The 23,997-nt window shown below is 42.4% G+C and overlaps 3 protein-coding genes across 4 annotated transcripts in view; 2 read left to right on the top strand and 1 right to left on the bottom strand.

The window, feature by feature from the left end:
* Window positions 1-11: 11 nt before the first annotated feature.
* On the top strand, window positions 12-13,621 carry rad17 (RAD17 checkpoint clamp loader component). Its single transcript, XM_024438146.2, has 17 exons — window positions 12-166; window positions 526-620; window positions 722-988; window positions 1,080-1,160; window positions 1,488-1,668; window positions 3,089-3,231; window positions 3,414-3,466; window positions 3,576-3,701; window positions 3,848-3,917; window positions 4,162-4,273; window positions 4,721-4,921; window positions 5,238-5,332; window positions 5,406-5,552; window positions 6,252-6,380; window positions 6,822-6,942; window positions 12,253-12,310; window positions 12,434-13,621. The coding sequence occupies exons 2-17, from the start codon at window positions 576-578 to the stop codon at window positions 12,726-12,728; spliced, it is 2,124 nt and encodes a 707-aa protein (XP_024293914.1). The 5' UTR covers window positions 12-166; window positions 526-575; the 3' UTR covers window positions 12,729-13,621.
* Window positions 13,622-14,368: 747 nt separating this feature from the next.
* LOC121847891 (gamma-gliadin-like) lies at window positions 14,369-15,132 on the bottom strand. Its single transcript, XM_042331152.1, has 2 exons — window positions 15,111-15,132; window positions 14,369-14,934 (listed from the first exon to the last, which is right to left on the bottom strand). The coding sequence occupies exons 1-2, from the start codon at window positions 15,130-15,132 to the stop codon at window positions 14,369-14,371; spliced, it is 588 nt and encodes a 195-aa protein (XP_042187086.1).
* Window positions 15,133-17,252: 2,120 nt separating this feature from the next.
* Window positions 17,253-23,997, top strand: part of ccdc125 (coiled-coil domain containing 125) — a 36,222-nt gene continuing 29,477 nt past the window's right edge. Inside the window, exons 1-3 of one of the 2 annotated variants that reach the window (XM_042331283.1) lie at window positions 17,253-17,500; window positions 18,472-18,609; window positions 18,924-19,117. In XM_042331283.1, the coding sequence (XP_042187217.1) occupies window positions 18,473-18,609; window positions 18,924-19,117 (331 nt within the window). In that variant the 5' untranslated portion in view covers window positions 17,253-17,500; window position 18,472. The remainder of the gene's footprint in view (window positions 17,501-18,471; window positions 18,610-18,923; window positions 19,118-23,997) is intronic. The other variant, XM_042331284.1, reaches the window with a different exon arrangement.

Below are 23,997 nucleotides of genomic sequence, written 5' to 3' on the forward strand. Positions count from 1 at the left end.
CGCGCCGAGTTGTCAAGAAGGACCTCGATTTTAAAGGGAAAACGCTCCTTGCTGTGTGGTGTTTTGATTCGACGTTTGTTATGCATTTGCGTTTCTGTTACAGACTTAAGTTATAATACATGTGACTTTCAAAGTTTGGAATTACTTCAGAGGATGGCCAAGAATGGTATGCGTACTTTGTTTCGTTTATCTAGCTTGGTTTGTTACGTGAGAAGTGAAGTCTGCGTCGGTAGCTAACTAACTAGCAACTTTAGCTTAACGTTACTTTGTTAACTTGTTTGCCAACTAGAGTTAGCTACGCGAAACGTTGGATGTGTTCGCTACTATTGCAGCTCTGGTAACATAATCGACCTTATTCCTACTTAGTTATGCCACGTAGATGGCTATTACTCAGTAGCAAACTCAATCGCTAGCAAACGTTAGTAGAATTAGCGCTAGGTGGCTACGTTAGCTAGCTAAGCTAGTCTGTTTTCTGCATTCGTTATGATATAAGTTAATGATTGTTTTCTATTCCATCTTCCTCAGCCTTGCATTGACCAGCTGGCGCCTTTTGTCAATGTGAAGTACCACATCTTATGATGTCAAAACTTTCTCTGAGAGGAAAAGTAGCTTCAAATAAAGTGAGTTCATGGTGTGGGTGCGGGTCTGTGAGCGAGGTCAAAGTAGATCGCTAGCACGTTAAGGAGTCACTGTCACTTCACTAACATCTCTCTCCCCCCAGCTGGATCGTTGGGTGGAGCCATCATTCGGTGAACACCTTGGCAATGCCAACCTCTCCCTCTCCTCAGGCATTGGAGGCGTAGCCCTCTCTGGAGGTACCTGGGTTGGCAAGGCCCAGCCGTCCAGCACCGACCTCAACAGCAGCAAACGCCTCCGTAAGAGGAGGGCAGACCCCAACGCCTCCAAGCTCCAGACCTTTACCTCCACAGAGCCTGCACAGGGCGACCAGGATGAGCCCTGGGTGGACACACACAAACCCCACTCTCAGGTAACCATCATGGGGGAAAGACTAGACCACCAGACCCCACTGGAGTGAAGTGGTTTATTCATCACACACTTCTCTGTTTGGCCTTGTGTAGGCTGAACTGGCCGTCCACAAAAAGAAGATTGAAGAGGTGGAGGATTGGATGAGAGTACACGTGGACCCCAAGACTGCAAAGGTTTGGCTCTGATCTTTTTAAAGCTCAAAAGATGGCTATAGATCACTGTTTATGTCACTATGCATTCATCACAGTTTTAGAGACACTTTTATCACTTCAAATTCTGAATTGTTGTGTTTTCAATTGAGAATAATACACCAAATCAAAGCTAAAACATTACTGCTCATTTATACCAACAGCACCCCATGAAAAATATGAATATATATATATAGTGCACGAGCACATTTCATTGCACCGCCCCAAACATTTCCCATTTCTATGATATCTAATCTAAACACAAGTTTTCTGAAAGCTCTCAGTACTCAAACTGTGCCCTCGTGTCCACAGGGTGGCGCTGTCCTGCTGCTGACCGGTCCGTCGGGGTGTGGGAAGTCAGCTACAGTGCAAATTCTGGCCCAGGAACTGGGCTACAGGGTGCAGGAGTGGAGCAATCCCTCCAGCCTCTCAGAGTACCGACCCAGCGCAGACCGCTCAGACCCTGACACTTACAGACAGACCTTCGACCCAGGTGAGAAAAACCTGGTGTGTATTCAGTGGTGTAAAACTTTCTGAACGTTGCAGATAGAAATTGATTGTGTGGGGCTGACATGAGTCCTTATTCTACATAACAAACTATCCTGTTTAGTAAATTTTTGTAACGTTGCACCCTCCTAAACAGGCCTGAGGTCTGTCTGGACCAAACAGGCTTGTACCTCTATTTTGTGTTTTCCCGTTTTTGTTTTTTTGTTGATCATTCGTTTTATTGTACTGTATGTTCAAGACCTACACGCAATAAACGTCATTGGACAAATAACAGTTGGATTGCCAGCGTACAGTGCCTTGCGAAAGTATTCGGCCCCCTTGAACTTTGCGACCTTTTGCCACATTTCAGGCTTCAAACATAAAGATATAAAACTGTATTTTTTTGTGAAGAATCAACAACAAGTGGGACACAATCATGAAGTGGAACGACATTTATTGGATATTTCAAACTTTTTTAACAAATCAAAAACTGAAAAATTGGGCGTGCAAAATTATTCAGCCCCTTTACTTTCAGTGCAGCAAACTCTCTCCAGAAGTTCAGTGGGGATCTCTGAATGAGCCAATGTTGACCTAAATGACTAATGATGATAAATACTTTTTGGCAACAATGCAAAACGTTATGTTTGGTGTAAAAGCAACACAGCTCATCACCCTGAACACATCATCCCCACTGTCAAACATGGTGGTGGCAGCATCATGGTTTGGGCCTGCTTTTCTTCAGCAGGGACAGGGAAGATGGTTAAAATTGATGGGAAGATAGATGGAGCCAAATACAGGACCATTCTGGGAGAAAACCTGATGGAGTCTGCAAAAGACCTGAGACTGGGACGGAGATTTGTCTTCCAACAAGACAATGATCCAAAACATAAAGCAAAATCTACAATGGAATGGTTCAAAAATAAACATATCCAGGTGTTAGAATGGGCAAGTCAAAGTCCAGACCTGAATCCAATCGAGAATCTGTGGAAAGAACTGAAAACTGCTGTTCACAAATGCTCTCCATCCAACCTCACTGAGCTCGAGCTGTTTTGTAAGGAGGAATGGGAAAAAATTTCAGTCTCTCGATGTGCAAAACTGATAGAGACATACCCCAAGCGACTTACAGCTGTAATCGCAGCAAAAGGTGGCGCTACAAAGTATTAACTTAAGGGGGCTGAATAATTTTGCACGCCCAATTTTTCAGTTTTTGATTTGTTAAAAAAGTTTGAAATATCCAATAAATGTCGTTCCACTTCATGATTGTGTCCCACTTGTTGTTGATTCTTCACAAAAAAATACAGTTTTTTATCTTTATGTTTGAAGCCTGAAATGTGGCAAAAGGTCGCAAAGTTCAAGGGGGCCGAATACTTTCGCAAGGCACTGTACATAATCACATTAACTTTACCGTTTTCTTTGTTCCTCCCCAGACTCGAGGTTCAATGGTTTCTATGGCAGCTCTCAAACAGGCCTGTTCCAGGAGTTCCTTCTCAGGGCCAACAAGTACAACCGCCTGCAGATGAGCGGAGAGGGAGGGGCCTCGGACTCAGACAGGAAGCTCATACTGGTGGAGGTACAGTACACTACCTACTTAGTACTTACAGACAGTATCATTGCCATGACAACACGGCACTTCAACATTTACAGTAGTAAGGAAAAGCTTTACGTATTTTTGACGTTTCTTTCTTGACATTGAGTAAATCATTTGTGTATCTGGTGTTAATTTCTCTGTTTGTTTCTCTCACACGCTCTCAGGACTTTCCTAACCAGTTCTACAGGCAGCCTGGGTCCCTGCATGATATTCTGAGGTGAGCTCCCTGTGTTTTGAGTGACTCGCTGTGACTGCAGAAGATGTTAATACTGAGGTTTTGTTCTGTATTAATTTGTGTGTGTATGTACATGTTCCTCCTCTGTCAGGCGGTTTGTGAAGACGTGCCGGCGTCCCCTGCTGTTCATCGTGTCTGACAGTCTGAGTGGAGACAGCAGCTCCAGACTGCTGTTTCCTAAACGCATACAGGAAGAACTGGGGGTTTGCAACATAAGGTACTTTATAGTAAACTCTGTACACTAACTCAACACACCGCCCACTGTTCCCTAAACCTGTACAGGAGGAAGTGAACAGGAGCAACATCAGGTAGATTGACAGGTTATCTTTCTCTAACCCAGTGGCCCTCTTCTTCTGTTTCCAGTTTTAACCCTGTGGCTCCCACCAGTATGATGAAGGTTCTGAGCCGGATTGTGTCTGTACAGGCAGTAAAGGTGAAACAACATGTCTTTGTATGCATGGGAGTGTATGTAGCCTAGTGGTTAGTGTTGTGCCAGTAACCAAAAGGTTACTGAATTGAATCCCCGAGCTGACAAGGTAAAAATCTGTCGTTCTGCCCCTGAACAAGGCAGTTAGCCCACTGTTCCCCAGTAGGCCGTTATTGTAAATAAGAATTTGTTCTTAACTTGGTTAAATGTAATAAATAATAATAATAATTGTGTGAGTGTGTGTCCACAGAGTGGAGGAAAGATGTGTGTTCCTGACAAGGCTGCTTTGGAACTGCTGTGTTCAGGATCCTCCGGGGACATCCGCAGTGCCATCAACAGCCTGCAGTTCTCCTGTCTCACAGGTGAGGGCGCCACACCCATAAATGCCACACAACGGTTCAGTGGTCAGTCACCTGCTGCTCCTAATCCTGCTGGTCTAAAATCAACGGCTTCTGAACCGTTTAGCATTGTGACACACCTAGAGCTTTTGGGTTTTTGCTTTCCTAGACACATATGGCCTGGTCCTGGGCTAAGACACACATTCAATGGAAATTCTCAATTTTAAAGAGCCTTTTTTTAAAGTATAGGACTAGGCGTAATCTGTCAGAGAAACCGGCCTCTTTAGCCAGGACCCAGACTTAATTTGTGACTGAAAGGTAATAGACTATGACCGACCAGTAGTCTACTGATGAACTGCTGACTGAAAGGTTACAGACCAGTAGTCTACTGATGAACTGCTGAAGTGATTCATATATTAATGTCAGTGAACCACCTTGTAAAAGCTGTTCTCCACGGTTATAATGTTCCAGACCAGTCTATGAAGAAGGGGTTCTCGGCGGTGGAAAGGGGAAAGGCCACAGCGACCTCGTCGGGGAGAGCCGTTGTCAAGGCAACGCGTGGGAAGAGGAAGGCCAAAGACTCAGAGGGGCGGGACAAGGAGCTGGCAATAGGGGGGAAAGACTCCTCCCTCTTTCTCTTCAGAGCACTTGGCAAGATCCTCTACTGCAAGAGTGAGTGACGTCAGGGGGAAATAGGCTTTCACCATGTACTGCCCATCAGGGAAATAGCTTTTACCTGTCCAGTGTGAGTGGAATAGAGAGATGGAGAGGAAGCCTTTTCTTAGCATTTAGATTCAGCAGGGATACAACATTGGGGAACATTCAGATAGAGATGTATTATAGAGAACGAACATGTAGAATAAGGAATCGGAACAGCTCTGCTCGTCACAATTATAGCAGTGATGTTCCACAATGTTACATTGCTGGGAGGAGGGGCTCTGTTGAAGTGGATGGATTTTGATTGGCTGGTGTGTTTATGATTTGACAGGGGAGAGCCCTGAGGGTTCAGAAGGTTCCCAGGGACCCAGTCTGCCTGCACATCTCTCAGAGCACCACAGAGACCGGTTACTGGTGGACCCAGAGGTACAACACAGACCAACACATAGACAGACCTAACGTGTCATCGTGTAACCCCCACCTCCCTCTCCCCTATCAGGCTGTAGTAGAACGCTCCCACATGTCAGGAGAGTTCTTCAGCCTGTACCTGCAGCAGAATTACCTGGAGTTCTTCTCTGATGTGGAGGATGTGGCCCGGGCCTCAGAGTACCTGTCTGATGCTGACTTCCTCACTGCCGAGTGGAGCGTGAGTAGCACTAGGACTGGGCGTTATTGGCCTAAAAATCAAACATGGCCGATTTCACGATATATATCTACATTTTTTTGTTTCATAACATTTTCTCTAAATTTGCTTTGTTGTACAATATTAAAGAAGAAAGTGCATTTCAAACCGTCAGCAATAATCTAATGAATTCAGAGTTTGTGAAATTGTACCTAGGCTAAATATAAGCCTTCCACAATCGTAAGACCCACTAATAATGTAATTATTTGATCAAAAACAGTTTAACCAGCTTTTTTGTTGTTGCAATTAATCACTGATCTGGCTGTCAAGTCTCTGAAAATGGCCTTTTTATCAAAAACTATGTTTTACCAGAACCATGCATAATGCACATTGACTAATAATGAGTGACTACATGCAGCAGGCAGTATAGAACAGTAACACCGGTCTCACCAACATTATGCTAATCTTTATATTTCTAGTATTTCTAGAATAGAAAAAACACCATTGTCCAAATGTACATGACAAAATTGAGCACTCTGATGTCAAAATGTCAGGACCATGAGACTATGAAATATTTAAATCTAACATTGAGTACTTGGATTTGGGACACCAGTCAAGTCAAGTTTTTCATATGATGCCCCACTGGTATCATATCACAAGCTTATTGAGTTACTGTTGCAGAATGTTTCCTGGCTAGCAGGCAGTGTCATTGTGTGTGTGTAGTCCCGTAGCACCATGGGGGAGTACGGCTCTTCTGTCGCCACCAGAGGTCTTCTACACTCCAACTCTGGTCACGTGGCTGGAGGCTTCAGACCCCTGCACAAACCCAACTGGCTATTGGTCAACAAGAAGGTAACTTTAACACGCACACAAACATATTCAGACCCCTGCACAAACCCAACTGGCTATTGGTCAACAAGAAGGTAACTTTAACACGCACACAAACATATTCAGACCCCTGTACAAACCCAACTGGCTATTGGTCAACAAGAAGGTAACTTTAACACGCACACAAACATATTCAGACCCCTGCACAAACCCAACTGGCTATTGGTCAACAAGAAGGTAACTTTAACGCGCACACAAACACTTATGTACACACACACACACACACACACACCCACGTGCTTACACAGTCACTCACACAAACATATTCAGGCCCAAGCTCAAACCCAACTTGCTACTGGTCAAGATAAGGTGAAAGGTCAGAGGGTTATGATGGAAACACTCACACACACATTGGGGTTGATACCAGTAACATGAGGAGTCTTCCGTGTGTGTGTGTGATTTCAGTACCGTGAGAACTGCCAGGCCGCCCAGTCCCTCTTCATCAGTTTCTGCCTGACGCCTGTTAGTCTCCAGACAGAGCTACTTCCTTACCTCGCCCAGCTCAGCAACCCCTTGAGGAATCCAGGTTAGACACACACACGTGACCCTGCATTGCCCTACAACCTTACAATTATAGAAATAGATTACCATAACAGAAACATCCTCATCTTTGTTGAACCTTTTATTTGATAGTTTCCACATGAGCCCTGTATACATACATTTCTAAAATATTAACATCTATATTCACATCAATACACACATCAATATTCACATCAGTAGACATCAATACACACATCTATATTCACATCAATACACACATCTATATTCACATCTATACACACATCTATATTCACATCAGTAGACATCAATACACACATCTATATTCACATCAGTACACATCAATACACACATCTATATTCACATCAGTAGACATCAATACACACATCTATATTCACATCAGTACACATCAATACACACATCTATATTCACATCAGTACACATCAATACACACATCTATATTCACATCAGTACACATCAATACACACATCTATATTCACATCAGTAGACATCAATACACACATCTATATTCACATCTATGCACATCAATATTCACATCAGTACACATCAATACACACATCTATATTCACATCTAAACACATCAATATTCACATCAGTACACATCAATACACACATCTATATTCACATCTAAACACATCAATATTCACATCAGTACACATCAATACACACATCTATATTCACATCTATGCACATCAATATTCACATCAGTACACATCAATACACACATCTATATTCACATCTAAACACATCAATATTCACATCAGTACACATCAATACACACATCTATATTCACATCTATGCACATCAATATTCACATCAGTACACATCAATACACACATCTATATTCACATCTAAACACATCAATACACACATCTATATTCACATCTATACACACATCTATATTCACATCTAAACACATCAATATTCACATCAATACACACATCTACACTGCTCAAAAAAATAAAGGAAACACTTAAACAACACAATGTAACTCCAAGTCAATCACACTTCTGTGAAATCAAACTGTCCACTTAGGAAGCAACACTGATTGACAATACATTTCACATGCTGTTGTGCAAATGGAATAAACAACAGGTGGAAATTATAGGCAATTAGCAAGACACCCCCAATAAAGGAGTGGTTCTGCAGGTGGTGACCACAGACCACTTCTCAGTTCCTATGTTTCCTCGCTGATGTTTTGGTCACTTTTGAATGCTGGCGGTGCTTTCACTGTAGTGGTAGCATGAGACGGAGTCTACAACCCACACAAGTGGCTCAGGAAGTGCAGCTCATCCAGGATGGCACATCAATGCGAGCTGTGGCAAGAAGGTTTGCTGTGTCTGTCAGCGTAGTGTCCAGAGCATGGAGGCTCTACCAGGAGACAGGCCAGTACATCAGGAGACGTGGAGGAGGCCGTAGGAGGGCAACAACCCAGCAGCAGGACCGCTACCTCCGCCTTTGTGCAAGGAGGAGCACTGCCAGAGCCCTGCAAAATGACCTCCAGCAGGCCACAAATGTGCATGTGTCTGCTCAAACGGTCAGAAACAGACTCCATGAGGGTGGTATGAGGGCCTGACGTCCACAGGTGGGGGTTGTGCTTACAGCCCAACACTGTGCAGGACGTTTGGCATTTGCCAGAGAACAACAAGAGTGGCAAATTCGCCACTGGCGCCCTGTGCTCTTCACAGATGAAAGCAGGTTCACACTGAGCACATGTGACAGACGTGACAGAGTCTGGAGACGCCGTGGAGAACGTTCTGCTGCCTGTAACATCCTCCAGCATAACCGGTTTGGCGGTGGGTCAGTCATGGTGTGGGGTGGAATTTCTTTGGGGGGCCGCACAGCCCTCCATGTGCTCGCCAGAGGTAGCCTGACTGCCATTAGGTACCGAGATGAGATCCTCAGACCCCTTGTGAGACCATATGCTGGTGCGGTTGGCCCTAGGTTCCTCCTAATGCAAGACAATGCTAGACCTCATGTGGCTGGAGTGTGTCAGTAGTTCCTGCAAGAGGAAGGCATTGATGCTATGGACTGACCCGCCCGTTCCCCAGACCTGAATCCAATTGAGCACATCTGGGACATCATGTCTCGCTCCATCCACCAACGCCACATTGCACCACAGACTGTCCAGGAGTTGGCAGATGCTTTAGTCCAGGTCTGGGAGGAGATCCCTCAGGAGACCATCCCCCACCTCATCAGGAGCATGCCCAGGCGTTGTAGGGAGGTCATACAGGCACGTGGAGGCCACACACACTACTGAGCCTCATTTTGACTTGTTTTAAGGACATTACATCAAAGTTGGATCAGCCTGTAGTGTGGTTTTCCACTTTAATTTTGTGTGACTCCAAATCCAGAAATCCATGGGTTGATAAATTTGATTTGCATTGATAATTTTTGTGTGATTTTGTTGTCAGCACATTCAACTATGTAAGAAAAAAGTATTTAATAAGAATATTTCATTCAGATCTAGGATGTGTTATTCTAGTGTTCCATTTTATTTTTTTGAGCAGTGTATATTCACATCTAAACACATCAATATTCACGTCAGTACACATCAATATTCACGTCAGTACACATCTATATTCACATCTAAACACATCTATATTCACATCTAAACACATCAATATTCACATCAGTACACATCTAAACACATCAATATTCACATCAGTACACATCTATATTCACATCTAAACACATCAATATTCACATCAGTACACATAGGTCAAAACACAATGATAGAAAACAAACCCATTCTTCAGTTAAAAAGGTCCTCAGTCAGCCATCTGAATTTCCCTACAGCGGGTAGGCAACTAGATTCAGCCACGGCCTGTCCTTTTTCTGTCGGCGCGGATGGTCAGAGGCTGCAAGATAATTCAAATCATTTGTACAACTCAAATTGACCAACTAAACCCCAAAAGAGATTTGTATTTGAAAATAACATTAATTTCATACCTTGATAACATATTAAAAAAAATAATAATAATGATTTGTGGGAAAACTTGGGAACGGATTTCCTAAATTAAACTCATTCCCGGCGACACACTTTTAGGGGCATAAAATATCACTTGCGGGGCTGTTTTGGACCTGTGGGCCACCCGTTTCCAACCCATGCCCTAGATGCACACAATTTATAAAATTTTAGAGAGCCTTGGAGATTATTACAAAAGTAAGGTACAACAAAGCTCAATTTTAAAGCAGCTTTACCTAACTGAGTGGAGATGGACAGGATCTCTGTCCCTGAGACAGGGTCTGGAGTCTCAGGGCGCCTGGAAGTTCTGAACAGAATGTCCTTGTTATTCTTGCCTGTCCACACCGCCCGACAAAAGAGCTCTGTCCTCCTCCTTACAAGGTTAAACACATGCAGATCACATTCAAATGAAGGACAGGGTCCGTTGTTTTGACTATACTTATGAGTAATGCAGAGTGCAGGTGGTTGATTTGCATCTGAAAGCCATGTTGCTCTTGAACCTGTGTTGCTATTGCTACTAGTGTCTGACGACTAGGGGTGTGTTGAGTAGTCCAACAAAACCACTATTGAATTAGATATGGGCAATTTTCCTGACACGATTATAATCTGAGTATTTTTTTGTTGTTGTTGTAATCATCTGTGATAAAAAATATATATTTTCAGGTGCCAGTTAAATCAAGTGTGAGGTGGTACATGTTGTGAATGGCTCGTTTGCCTGTCTAAAGAGAAGGGCGGGGCTGTATGTTGATCCTGCTGCTCTGATTGGTTAGAGCGACGCTTTATTTCTCGGTCCACTCCAGGGCCTAAAATGAACCTTTTGGTCCAGCAGCAAAGGAGAAATGCTCACTAAACAGGGATGTAAACAAATTTGTGCACAAAATCTGAGAGAAATAAGCTTTTTGTGTGTATGGAACATTTCTGATTTATATTTTAATATTTTTCGTTCAAAAGAGTAAGAAGCAATGTGGTCTATTGTTTCATTACATTTTTTGGTGACTTTAGTCTCAACCGAAATATCACAGATGGGACAAAAATGTTCCCCTGCCCTTTAAAGGGTTGACTGTTACCTTGGTAACGCGACTCAGACGTGTTCGTGCCTGTGAGATAAAGTCTGACAAGTAGCGGCGTTGTCTTCTCTTCCCTAGCAGTTAAAACTCAAAACAGTGAAAAACAACATAGCTTGTGAACAACACAAGGTAAATAGCCAAGAAACACAAGGACAACGTCTCACTTCAGTAGACTTTCGTTTCAAGTAAATTAGACCAATTTTTATGCCTGTAAGCAGCGCTTCTGAAAATGTATATTTCATTCCGCTGTTCACGTGCGCACAGCCCCCTGCCAGGCAGCGTTGCAGCGGGAGGTCGGATAGGATACAGGATTCGTAGTTCTTTGGGCAATAAACATTTTCCAGCTATGAAACAAAACTGCTACTGCAGCATTTATTTTATTATGAACGTGATCATACTTGACTATTTCAATTCACAAATGCTAGTGAAATGCTCACACCGTGGAGCCCCGACCACCCGCCAACCAATGTGACAATGCCTAAATCAACCCACATTTGCCAGGTGGCTGGTGTTAATTTTAGGCATGGTCAACTCGCTTTGCTTCATAATTTCACCCGATCACTTCTCCTCGCATGTTTAAGGTCTGATCATTTATATCCGCTGCCTGGTGTTAGCCTGGTACTATGATAAATCAAATGGTGAGGACGTTTGATAGCCTAGTAGGGGCGATAATTAGGGACAAAATATGAACTGCCAATGAGCATTATGATTTAGTAACTGCAAACTGCCGCTGCAAATTGAAAACACAGACATGCACCCCTCCACGCTGCTCATAATCTGCAGGCTATTTGGTCTATAAACTTGCAGACGGGTATCGATTTAGGCATATTTAAACACTTTCCGATCACGAGTATCATCCAACTTTCAACTGTCAATTTACAAGTACGGCCAGGTTGGCACACCCCTACTGTCTATGTCAGTAACATGTACAATAGTTCTTGCTGAATATCAATGTTTTTAATTCAGTTTCCATTTGAAGGCGTGAATCAAGGTTGCTTTTAAGGAAACGAGCCACCAGGCAGGTTTGATTAGCTTGCATGCTACTAAGATAACCCACCTGTAGCATGTTATGCTAGTCTAGCTTGCTAAACTAATTGGAGTATTGTGTTAGAACAGTAGAGGGGTTCTCCACCTACGGTTCTGGAGAGCTATTGTGTGTTGTGTGTGTGTGTGTGTGCAGGTTTTTGTTACAGCCCAGTACTAAGACGTCTGACTCCCTCTCTCCTTCCATGTCTCTGTCCCTCTCTTTCTGCCCCCCTCCTTCTTGGTCTCTCCCATACAGCTCAGATAGCCTTCATTCAGGATGTGGGTTGTCTTTCCCGCAGAAAGTTTCCTGGCAGGTACATCACCTATAAGCAATCTTTTACTATATTTGCGCCAGAGTAGGATGTTGTCTTCCATATTTTCTATGACACTGACCTCTTTAAAAAAAAATGTGTATTCCTCTCTCTACATCTGTTCAGGTTGAAACTGGAGGCTCTGACAGACAAAGACCCAGGGCTGCTGGAGTTGGACAGTGAGGAAGAGGAGGAGGGGGGGCTCGTGTCTTCATCCGTCGACCAAACCTCGGGCACCCTCTCTGGGGAGACAGGAGACCAGGGGGATCCCTCCCTGGAGCCTCTTCTACCAGGCAGCCAGGGCCCAGGGGCCGGGGGACCAGGTGGAGACCTCCCTGCCTCCCAGCCTCAGCCCACTACCACCTCAGCCCTTCTGGAGGAGGAGGATGTAGTCATAGAGGAATACGACAGTGATTTCTGATTGACAGAGCTGACACTCCAATCACTGTACAGAGACTTCTGATACAGTCACCTCCCGACTTTGATTGACAGAGCCGACGTTCCAATAAGAGGACTTCTAACATTGTCCCGCCCTCCTGCCTTACTTAAAAACTGTGATTACTTACAGGACAGAACAGAAGAAGTTTGCGTTCGTTGTTATTTTATGTCTGACTGTCACTGTATCTGTTATTGTATCTTATGGCAATGACCGTAGTTTTCATATCAATGAATTTCTGGTATTATTCATTAGTGTTTTTCCTCAGTGAGTTCGGGGGGGTCAAATTCCATCCCAATTCCTGTCTGATTCCATATCTGAACAAGTGACTTATATTGAAATGGAATTGGACCTGACACACTGATTTATTTGAAACATGTATTAACAAAACACACATGACAGATGTTGTGGCTTTATTGCAGACTTTGTGTGTTTGTTAGTGTTTATTTATTTGTGTGTTTTAGAGCACTTATCTTGGAATATATTTTGTTTGGCTTTAGAACTGTTGAGAACTTGGAGATGTGTACAGTGGTAGGTAGGCTTAATATACATGCCTGGCTTTTCAATTGGCAGTGAAAGGTTAACATTCACCTCTCTCTAGCTTCCACTGAATCTTGAAGAAAAGATTACAAAAAAATTGTGGCCTCCATCTTAACTCAACGGAAGTGTAAAACAGAAAGTGAAATAAAGTATTTTGTTAAAATGTAATGTTTCCTCTGAGTACAAAAATAATGTAATCCAAGTCTCTTCCATTTATGGGCATCATATCAGAGAACCCCAATATGTCATAACCAGTTTAAGATACCTATAGAACTACAGCAAGCTAAGCAGTGAATAACAGTAATTTTAAACAAATATTAATAAATGTTTTATGGTGAGAGGTCTTCTTTTACTTTATTTAACTAGGCAAGTCGGTTAAGAACAAATTCGTATTTACACTGACGGCCTAGGAACAGTGGGTTAACTGTCTTGTTCTCAGGGGCAGAACGACAGAATGCATACCAATTGTTTGATCTCAATGAGATTCATGGAAATAGGCATTTAGATACTTTTTGAATGACTGTTTTGTGAGAAAATGAGAGCAGATGGTGTTAACAAACTACAGTGTATATGGCCTTCCTGTATTTCGTTTAAATCAAAACAGGTTCTGCCTAATGGCACGGTGTTGACCGCATGATACATTTTTCGGACTATTCAGTTACCCATCCTGAAATGCAAGGGGCGCAACTCACTTGGGGGGGGGGTCACGATTTGCTGGCAGAGACAAATGAGTAATCAATACTTTCAAAACCAACGGCAATAAAAAAATAACCTACATGGGTACAAAACCCGACGCCCACCAGTAACATAGTGCACAAGCACTTACAAACAAACCATTCCACACAAGGACATGGTGGGAACATAGGGTTAATGAGCACTTAATGAGGGAAATGGAAACCAGGTGTGTAGGAAAACAAGACAAAACAAATGGAAAATAAAGTGGATCGACGATGGCTAGAAGACCGGTGACGCCGACTGCCGAACACCGCCCGAACAAGGAGGTGAAACGACTTCGGTGAAAGTCGTGACAGTCGGGATAGAGTTGAGTTATTGACTAGGCTGGTGGGGGTCGGCATGCAGGCGGCTCAGGTTGGCTGGTTGATCTGGCTGGCTGGTTGATCTGGCTTGATGGTGGATCTGGCTGGCTGGTTGATCTGGCTGGCTGGTCGATCTGGCTGGCTTGTTGATCTGGCTGGATGGTTGATCTGGCTTGCTGGTTGATCTGGCTGGATGGTTGATCTGGCTTGCTGGTTGATCTGGCTGGCTGGTTGATCTGGCTGGATGGTTGATCTGTCTGGCTGGTTGATCCGGTTGGCTGGTTGATCTGGTTGGCTGGTTGATCTGGCTGGCTGGTTGATCTGGCTGGATGGTTGATCTGGCTTGCTGGTTGATCTGGCTTGCTGGTTGATCTGGCTGGCTGGTTGATCTGGCTGGCTTGTTGATCTGTCTGGCTGGTTGATCTGGTTGACTGGTTGATCTGGCTGGCTTGTTGATCTGGCTGGATGGTTGATCTGGTTGGCTGGTTGATCTGGCTGGATGGTCGATCTGGCTGGCTTGTCGATCTGGCTGGATGGTTGATCTGGCTGGCTGGTTGATCCGGCTGGATGGTTGGTTGATCTGGCTGGCTGGTTGATCTGGCTGGCTGGTTGATCTGGCTGGAATTTGATAATAGAGGATCTTAATAAAGACAATCAAGTCTTTGCATTTTATTAAGAGTTGTTCATTGGTCAGGCTATTGGTTAAAGGTGCAAGACAATATTTATTATTGAATTACCTTTGATCCAGTTATCATTAATCACTTAAATATTTTCAATAATAATCTCTTACCTAGCTTGATGACTGTCGCCATTTTTGCTTAGATTTTTGTTCTAACTAGAGATGTCATATCGGATTGTGTAAAAAAATCAGGAAATGAGCTTTAGATGCCCCATAAAATGATGTCTGAGGTCCCCCAGACCCCCTCCGTTATGTTCCCCCACTTTTCTAAACCCAAATTGGTGCCCAATGCTAAAATGTCATAACACCATATAAAACCGTTTTACAGCTGATTTATTACTATGTCATACCCTACAACTTAACTTGAGTCCGGAGTTTTACCTGATTATGTTAGCCCAATGTTGCACATTAACAGTGGGGTGTATTCATGGATGTCAAGCGAAGCTTCCAAAGAAATGGACCAAGAAAAAAGGAAAATAATGTATCTTTCATCTCTCTGTGTTTCATAAGTTTCCTTCAATTCGCAAGAGGCTGAATTTATCTAACAGGACAAAGCATCCCAGCGAGCGAAACAGCACCCCTCTGTCTCCGTATGTGTAGGTCATCTATCTGATGCTGTCTGGTCCAAACGAGTATGACATTGTTGCAGCCAGTAGCATTGAATGCAAGGGAAGCCAATGAGCATCTGGCCTCTCAACAAAAGAAAACAATTAAAAATGTGTAAATCATCGTTGATCTAAACTGAGTGAGCTCGACTGTGAATGGTCCTGGCGAACCAAAAAAAAAAATGTGTCAATGGAAGCCAGCTTGGATTTGGGTTTTCTACTATCAAATCCCATTGAGAGCAATACCTCATTGACAGAAAAACTTGAATTCTTGCATCGTGTTGTGTTTTTGTCTTCCTGTGGCTAAACTAGCCATGGATTTCGATTTGTGGTTTTCAGTGGTGTAAAGTAGTTATGTAAAAATACTTTAAAGTACTATTTACGTTGTTTCTTTGTGGTATCTATACATTACTATTCATATTTTTGACTAATTGTACTTAAACCTACATTCCTAAATAAACGTACGCACATTTTACTCCAGACATTTTCATGGACACGCAAAAGTACTCGTTACGTTTTTAATGATTAGCAGAACAGGAAAATGGTCCAATTCACACACTAATCAAGGTAACTTTCCTGGGGATCCTTACTGCCTCTGATCTGATGGACTAAATTATGTCTGAGTGTTGGAGTGTGCCTCTGGCTATCTGTAAATTAAAAATATTTGCTTAATATAAGGAATTTGAAACGATTTATACTTTTACTTTTGATATACTTAAGTATATTTAAGCAATTACATTTACTTTTGATACTTAAGTATATTTAAAACCAAATATTTTTTTACTTTTACTCAAGTATGACATTTGGGTACTTTCCCCACCGCTGGTGGTTTTACTTAATTCTCTGTACTGGCCAATGAATATAACAGTGATTCTGATCCAACCATTCATTAATTCATACATACATCGTTGTGCCCCTGGCCTGAGAGGATGGACGTTAAATATGTAGCTACATGTAGTAGGCAAATGTTAACTAGCTACAGTAACCTTGTCAATGAATGAAAGTTAGGCTAGCGAGCAAGAATTTTAGCCAGGTAGCTTGGCACAACAAAAAGCGTGCACTGTAGGACAGAGTGATAGACCGTTTCGTCAATACAACGCACACGCAGGTACGCACGCACATACACGCGCACACGCACAGAGAAATCAGAACCATGGACAGCCGGTCATATTTAGCTTATGTTGATTGGACTAAACTGTTTTTGGTATCTTTTAGCTGTCACTGTATTAGACTAAGCAGTGGTGATTTGATGATGTTGAAATGGTGCTGGAATAGTGGAGGCAGCTCCTGTTTTCTTTGCGACTTGCTGTAACTCTCTGTGGTTCTATAGTTGTTTAGTGTCGGAAACATTAACTTGCATGTAACTGTTACTGTACATGCAATATGCTTCGTGGCCTTCACTGGGCAGATGTTGCTATTCGGTTTTGTGATAAAACAAATGTGTGGTTAAATGTATTTTGCCACTGAGTCTTCTTATTGTCTCTGCCTTTAAGCCTGGATATCACTGTCGCAAGGCATATGAACGAACAGGTTATAGAGCAAATAACGCAATAATCACAACACAGGTTGTAATATGGCTTTTTTTGTTGGGGGGGACTCCAGTGATTTTACCTACGCACCGCTGCTGCAAATTAAGAATCATATTCTATAGGTATCTACTATATCGAAATGTTGAAATAATTTCTAGAAATTTCGATTTAGTATCTCAACATTTTGACTTCCTGGCAACCTGGTGTAGAGCGCTGCGCGCGTTGTAAAGTACAACTGCACCGTTTTTATCGTTGAGGTGCACGTTCACGCTGATGGTGGTGCCACGTTGGTCGGACAGTTGTGTCGGTTGAAATCGATACGAACAAACCCGTATCACCTTGATTAGAGTCTTCGGGGTGTAAGGAGGTAGGCCTATTTCAAGTTCTTGCGATAATTTTGTCCGATTTGTGAACGGGAACAGACCGCTTCTAGTTTCCTCCAACTTTCAGGTAGGCTGCCTCACCTGTTCCGATGGAAAACAGGTGTGTTCAACGTCAGCGGAATAACTGCTATTTCGAAGTTCCCGTAGGTCTACTCTAAAACACTATTTCGAAGAAAGGTTAGAGTAGCCTTAGACAATGTGAAGAGTTAGATACTACTAGCCTATTGTATTTGTTGCTGTGTCACCTCCATGAGGGGAAAACGTTACCTGCCTGGATCACAAGTTTGGTGTGGGAGGGTCATAGTCATAGTTTTTAGAATGTATTCAACACAAATATCATTTAACTGGCATCTGCTTGTCTTTAAAAAAAAAGAGTTTTTTGTTTAACCTTTATTTAACTAGGCAAGTCAGTTAGGAACAAATTCTTATTTACATTGAAGCCTACAGTGCTCATGACATTTCACAGAGTACCCACACACATTACAGTGTGGGTTGCTGTGGAGACCCGGACTGGCTGCACTGTACCTAGATCTGCAAAGGTCACAGGTCCTGGTGACGGACAGCTTGGTCGGTCTGTCTGTCTGTCACTCTAACGTGTCTGTCTGTCTGTCTGTCTGTCACTCTAACGTGTCTGTCTGTCTGTCTGTCTGTCTGTCACTCTAACGTGTGTGTCTGTCTGTCTGTCACTCTAACGTGTGTGTCTGTGTGTCTGTCTGTCTGTCTGTCTGTCTGTCTGTCTGTCTGTCTGTCTGTCTGTCACTCTAACATGTGTTTCTGTCTGTCACTCTAACGTGTCTGTCTGTCTGTCTGTCTGTCACTCTAACGTGTGTGTCTGTCTGTCTGTCTGTCTGTCTGTCTGTCTGTCTGTCTGTCTGTCTGTCTGTCTGTCTGTCTGTCACTCTAACATGTGTTTCTGTCTGTCACTCTAACGTGTGTGTCTGTGTGATGTCATCAGGATGCAGGGCGGCAACAGAGAACCAGCCGCAGGGCCCGAGGTTTCCCAGTCCGAGGGCGGCCCCAGCCCCAGTGAAGATGACATGGCAGAGGGGGACCTGGGGGACGGGATGGGCAACAGACCAGACTCCACTATCAGGTGAAAGGAGAGATCTCTTATCCTCTTGTGTGAATACATTTAATGGGTATGTGGGATCCAGCCAACAGTTGATCATATCAAAAATTAACAAATGTAATCAACAAATGAACGTAAAATGCCACTTTAGATAAAATAGTTTGCTAAATGACATATATTAACTGAAGACCTGCACCCACGTGAATATAAGTTTCAGTTGAACCATTGTTTTAATTCTATTTTTCTTATTCAAGCCACATGTCTCAGTAGACCACACATTGCCATACGTTTCGGCTTAATTGCGCCTTCCTTCCTTCCTTCCTTCCTCCTACTACCAGAAAGAAGCTCCAGAGCCGGAGAGGTAGCAGGGGGCATGCTGAGGAGCTGCTGCCCAGGACGGGGCTCCTGAAAAGGGGCAGCGAGGGAGGGGAGGCAGCCTTCATCTGGACGTCCTGCAGTGGGCTGTACACAGTGTTCAGACAGGAGCTGGAGGTGGAGCAGGCGTCACTGCAATGGAGGGTCAGGGGGACAGGTAAGCACGGTTTGAATTATATATGAATTATTGTGGGTACCCACAGTGATATGAATTGTTATGGTGGGACTAGCCCCACTGTAGTTGGAACTCTACAGGTATAGGTGTTTACATCACCTACCGCATGGTGTCTGGCTAAACAGGCTTCTTACACAAGTGATTTACATCTATACACTCTTGTTGTGTAGTCATGCACAACTGTCAAAGGCATGTCTGAAGAAAACTGTTGTTCCAAAACTTATTGTATTGTTCAAAACACGTTTCTCCTTCTGCAGTTTTGAGGCCTGCGCTACCATAGTTCCTCATAGTCACGGTGGAGGAACATTCTAGATTCGTAACTGGCTGTGCACCGATTCTCTACCCTTTCTCCCAAACGGTGCACTTCCGCACTTGTTATCGTGGGATATAGCAATGGTGGAAATTGCCTCTGGCCAATGATTACACTTTTTAAATCCATGACTGGAAATGTGCAAAGACTCACATTAGGAGAAGGATGTAGAATCTTTCTCCAATAGGTTTAACCTCTGAAGTCACATGACCATTCTAACGACCATGCTGTAGTCAACAGTAACTCTGTAATGAATAATGACCATGCTGTAGTCAACAGTAACTCTGTAATGAATAATGACCATGCTGTAGTCAACAGTAACTCTGTAATGAATAATGACCATGCTGTAGTCAACAGTAACTCTGTAATGAATAATGACCATGCTGTCTGTAGTCAACAGTAACTCTGTAATGAATAATGACCATGCTGTCTGTAGTCAACAGTAACTCTGTAATGAATAATGACCATGCTGTCTGTAGTCAACAGTAACTCTGTAATGAATAATGACCATGCTGTAGTCAACAGTAACTCTGTAATGAATAATGACCATGCTGTCTGTAGTCAACAGTAACTCTGTAATGAATAATGACCATGCTGTCTGTAGTCAACAGTAACTCTGTAATGAATAATGACCATGCTGTAGTCAACAGTAACTCTGTAATGAATAATGACCATGCTGTCTGTAGTCAACAGTAACTCTGTAATGAATAATGACCATGCTGTAGTCAACAGTAACTCTGTAATGAATAATGACCATGCTGTAGTCAACAGTACCTCTGTAATGAATAATGACCATGCTGTAGTCAACAGTACCTCTGTAATGGATAATGACCATGCTGTAGTCAACAGTAACTCTGTAATGAATAATGACCATGCTGTAGTCAACAGTAACTCTGTAATGAATAATGACCATGCTGTAGTCAACAGTAACTCTGTAATGAATAATGACCATGCTGTAGTCAACAGTAACTCTGTAATGAATAATGACCATGCTGTAGTCAACAGTAACTCTGTAATGAATAATGACCATGCTGTAGTCAACAGTAACTCTGTAATGAATAATGACCATGCTGTAGTCAACAGTACCTCTGTAATGGATAATGACCATGCTGTAGTCAACAGTAACTCTGTAATGAATAATGACCATGCTGTAGTCAACAGTAACTCTGTAATGAATAATGACCATGCTGTAGTCAACAGTAACTCTGTAATGAATAATGACCATGCTGTCTGTAGTCAACAGTAACTCTGTAATGAATAATGACCATGCTGTAGTCAACAGTAACTCTGTAATGAATAATGACCATGCTGTAGTCAACAGTAACTCTGTAATGAATAATGACCATGCTGTCTGTAGTCAACAGTAACTCTGTAATGAATAATGACCATGCTGTAGTCAACAGTAACTCTGTAATGAATAATGACCATGCTGTCTGTAGTCAACAGTAACTCTGTAATGGATAATGACCATGCTGTAGTCAACAGTAACTCTGTAATGAATAATGACCATGCTGTAGTCAACAGTAACTCTGTAATGGATAATGACCATGCTGTAGTCAACAGTAACTCTGTAATGAATAATGACCATGCTGTAGTCAACAGTAACTCTGTAATGAATAATGACCATGCTGTCTGTAGTCAACAGTAACTCTGTAATGAATAATGACCATGCTGTAGTCAACAGTAACTCTGTAATGAATAATGACCATGCTGTAGTCAACAGTACCTCTGTAATGTATAATGACCATGCTGTAGTCAACAGTAACTCTGTAATGAATAATGACCATGCTGTAGTCAACAGTACCTCTGTAATGAATAATGACCATGCTGTAGTCAACAGTAACTCTGTAATGAATAATGACCATGCTGTCTGTAGTCAACAGTAACTCTGTAATGAATAATGACCATGCTGTAGTCAACAGTAACTCTGTAATGAATAATGACCATGCTGTAGTCAACAGTACCTCTGTAATGTATAATGACCATGCTGTAGTCAACAGTAACTCTGTAATGAATAATGACCATGCTGTAGTCAACAGTACCTCTGTAATGAATAATGACCATGCTGTAGTCAACAGTAACTCTGTAATGAATAATGACCATGCTGTCTGTAGTCAACAGTAACTCTGTAATGAATAATGACCATGCTGTAGTCAACAGTAACTCTGTAATGAATAATGACCATGCTGTAGTCAACAGTAACTCTGTAATGTATAATGACCATGCTGTCTGTAGTCAACAGTAACTCTGTAATGTATAATGACCATGCTGTAGTCAACAGTAACTCTGTAATGAATAATGACCATGCTGTCTGTAGTCAACAGTAACTCTGTAATGTATAATGACCATGCTGTAGTCAACAGTAACTCTGTAATGAATAATGACCATGCTGTCTGTAGTCAACAGTAACTCTGTAATGAATAATGACCATGCTGTAGTCAACAGTAACTCTGTAATGTATAATGACCATGCTGTAGTCAACAGTAACTCTGTAATGAATAATGACCATGCTGTCTGTAGTCAACAGTAACTCTGTAATGAATAATGACCATGCTGTAGTCAACAGTAACTCTGTAATGAATAATGACCATGCTGTAGTCAACAGTAACTCTGTAATGAATAATGACCATGCTGTCTGTAGTCAACAGTAACTCTGTAATGAATAATGACCATGCTGTAGTCAACAGTAACTCTGTAATGAATAATGACCATGCTGTAGTCAACAGTAACTCTGTAATGTATAATGACCATGCTGTCTGTAGTCAACAGTAACTCTGTAATGAATAATGACCATGCTGTAGTCAACAGTAACTCTGTAATGAATAATGACCATGCTATAGTCAACAGTAACTCTGTAATGAATAATGACCATGCTGTAGTCAACAGTAACTCTGTAATGAATAATGACCATGCTGTAGTCAACAGTAACTCTGTAATGAATTATGACCATGCTGTAGTCAACAGTAACTCTGTAATGAATAATGACCATGCTGTAGTCAACAGTAACTCTGTAATGAATAATGACCATGCTGTAGTCAACAGTAACTCTGTAATGAATAATGACCATGCTGTAGTCAACAGTAACTCTGTAATGGATAATGACCATGCTGTAGTCAACAGTAACTCTGTAATGAATAATGACCATGCTGTAGTCAACAGTAACTCTGTAATGAATAATGACCATGCTGTAGTCAACAGTAACTCTGTAATGAATAATGACCATGCTGTAGTCAACAGTAACTCTGTAATGAATAATGACCATGCTGTAGTCAACAGTAACTCTGTAATGAATAATGACCATGCTGTAGTCAACAGTAACTCTGTAATGAATAATGACCATGCTGTCTGTAGTCAACAGTAACTCTGTAATGAATAATGACCATGCTGTCTGTAGTCAACAGTAACTCTGTAATGGATAATGACCATGCTGTAGTCAACAGTAACTCTGTAATGAATTATGACCATGCTGTAGTCAACAGTAACTCTGTAATGAATAATGACCATGCTGTAGTCAACAGTAACTCTGTAATGAATTATGACCATGCTGTAGTCAACAGTAACTCTGTAATGAATTATGACCATGCTGTAGTCAACAGTAACTCTGTAATGAATAATGACCATGCTGTAGTCAACAGTAACTCTGTAATGTATAATGACCATGCTGTAGTCAACAGTAACTCTGTAATGAATAATGACCATGCTGTAGTCAACAGTAACTCTGTAATGTATAATGACCATGCTGTAGTCAACAGTAACTCTGTAATGAATAATGACCATGCTGTAGTCAACAGTAACTCTGTAATGAATAATGACCATGCTGTCTGTAGTCAACAGTAACTCTGTAATGAATAATGACCATGCTGTAGTCAACAGTAACTCTGTAATGAATAATGACCATGCTGTAGTCAACAGTAACTCTGTAATGAATAATGACCATGCTGTAGTCAACAGTAACTCTGTAATGAATAATGACCATGCTGTAGTCAACAGTAACTCTGTAATGTATAATGACCATGCTGTAGTCAACAGTAACTCTGTAATGAATAATGACCATGCTGTAGTCAACAGTAACTCTGTAATGAATAATGACCATGCTGTAGTCAACAGTACCTCTGTAATGTATAATGACCATGCTGTAGTCAATTGGGTGTAGTGCACTACTATAGACCAGGACCCATTGGGTGTAGTACACTACTATAGACCAGGGCCCATTGGGTGTAGTGCACTACTATAGGCCAGGGCCCATTGGGTGTAGTACACTACTACAGGCCAGGGCCCATTGGGTGTAGTGCACTACTATAGGCCAGGGCCCATTGGATGTAGTGCACTACTATAGGCCAGGGCCCATTGGGTGTAGTGCACTACTATAGGCCAGGGCCCATTGGATGTAGTGCACTACTATAGGCCAGGGCCCATTGGATGTAGTGCACTACTATAGGCCAGGGCCCATTGGATGTAGTGCACTACTATAGACCAGGGCCCATTGGGCTTTATATAGGGGATAGGGTACTATTTGGGACAGAACCTGTTGTGCCTGTTCCTGTGATGAACT

The sequence above is a fragment of the Oncorhynchus tshawytscha genome, linkage group LG12 (assembly GCF_018296145.1).
Source record: "Oncorhynchus tshawytscha isolate Ot180627B linkage group LG12, Otsh_v2.0, whole genome shotgun sequence".
Classification (NCBI taxonomy): domain Eukaryota; kingdom Metazoa; phylum Chordata; class Actinopteri; order Salmoniformes; family Salmonidae; genus Oncorhynchus; species Oncorhynchus tshawytscha.

Coding starts and splice junctions, on each gene's coding strand:
- rad17 (XM_024438146.2), top strand. CDS start 576: ATGATGTCAAAACTTTCTCTGAGAGGAAAAGTAGCTTCAAATAAA. Junction 3,467..3,575: donor TCCCTGCATGATATTCTGAG/GTGAGCTCCCTG, acceptor CTCCTCTGTCAG/GCGGTTTGTGAAGACGTGCC. Junction 6,943..12,252: donor CAACCCCTTGAGGAATCCAG/GTTAGACACACA, acceptor TCTCCCATACAG/CTCAGATAGCCTTCATTCAG.
- LOC121847891 (XM_042331152.1), bottom strand. CDS start 15,132: ATGGCGACAGTCATCAAGCTAG. Junction 14,935..15,110: donor GGCGACAGTCATCAAGCTAG/GTAAGAGATTAT, acceptor AATTCCAGCCAG/ATCAACCAGCCAGCCAGATC.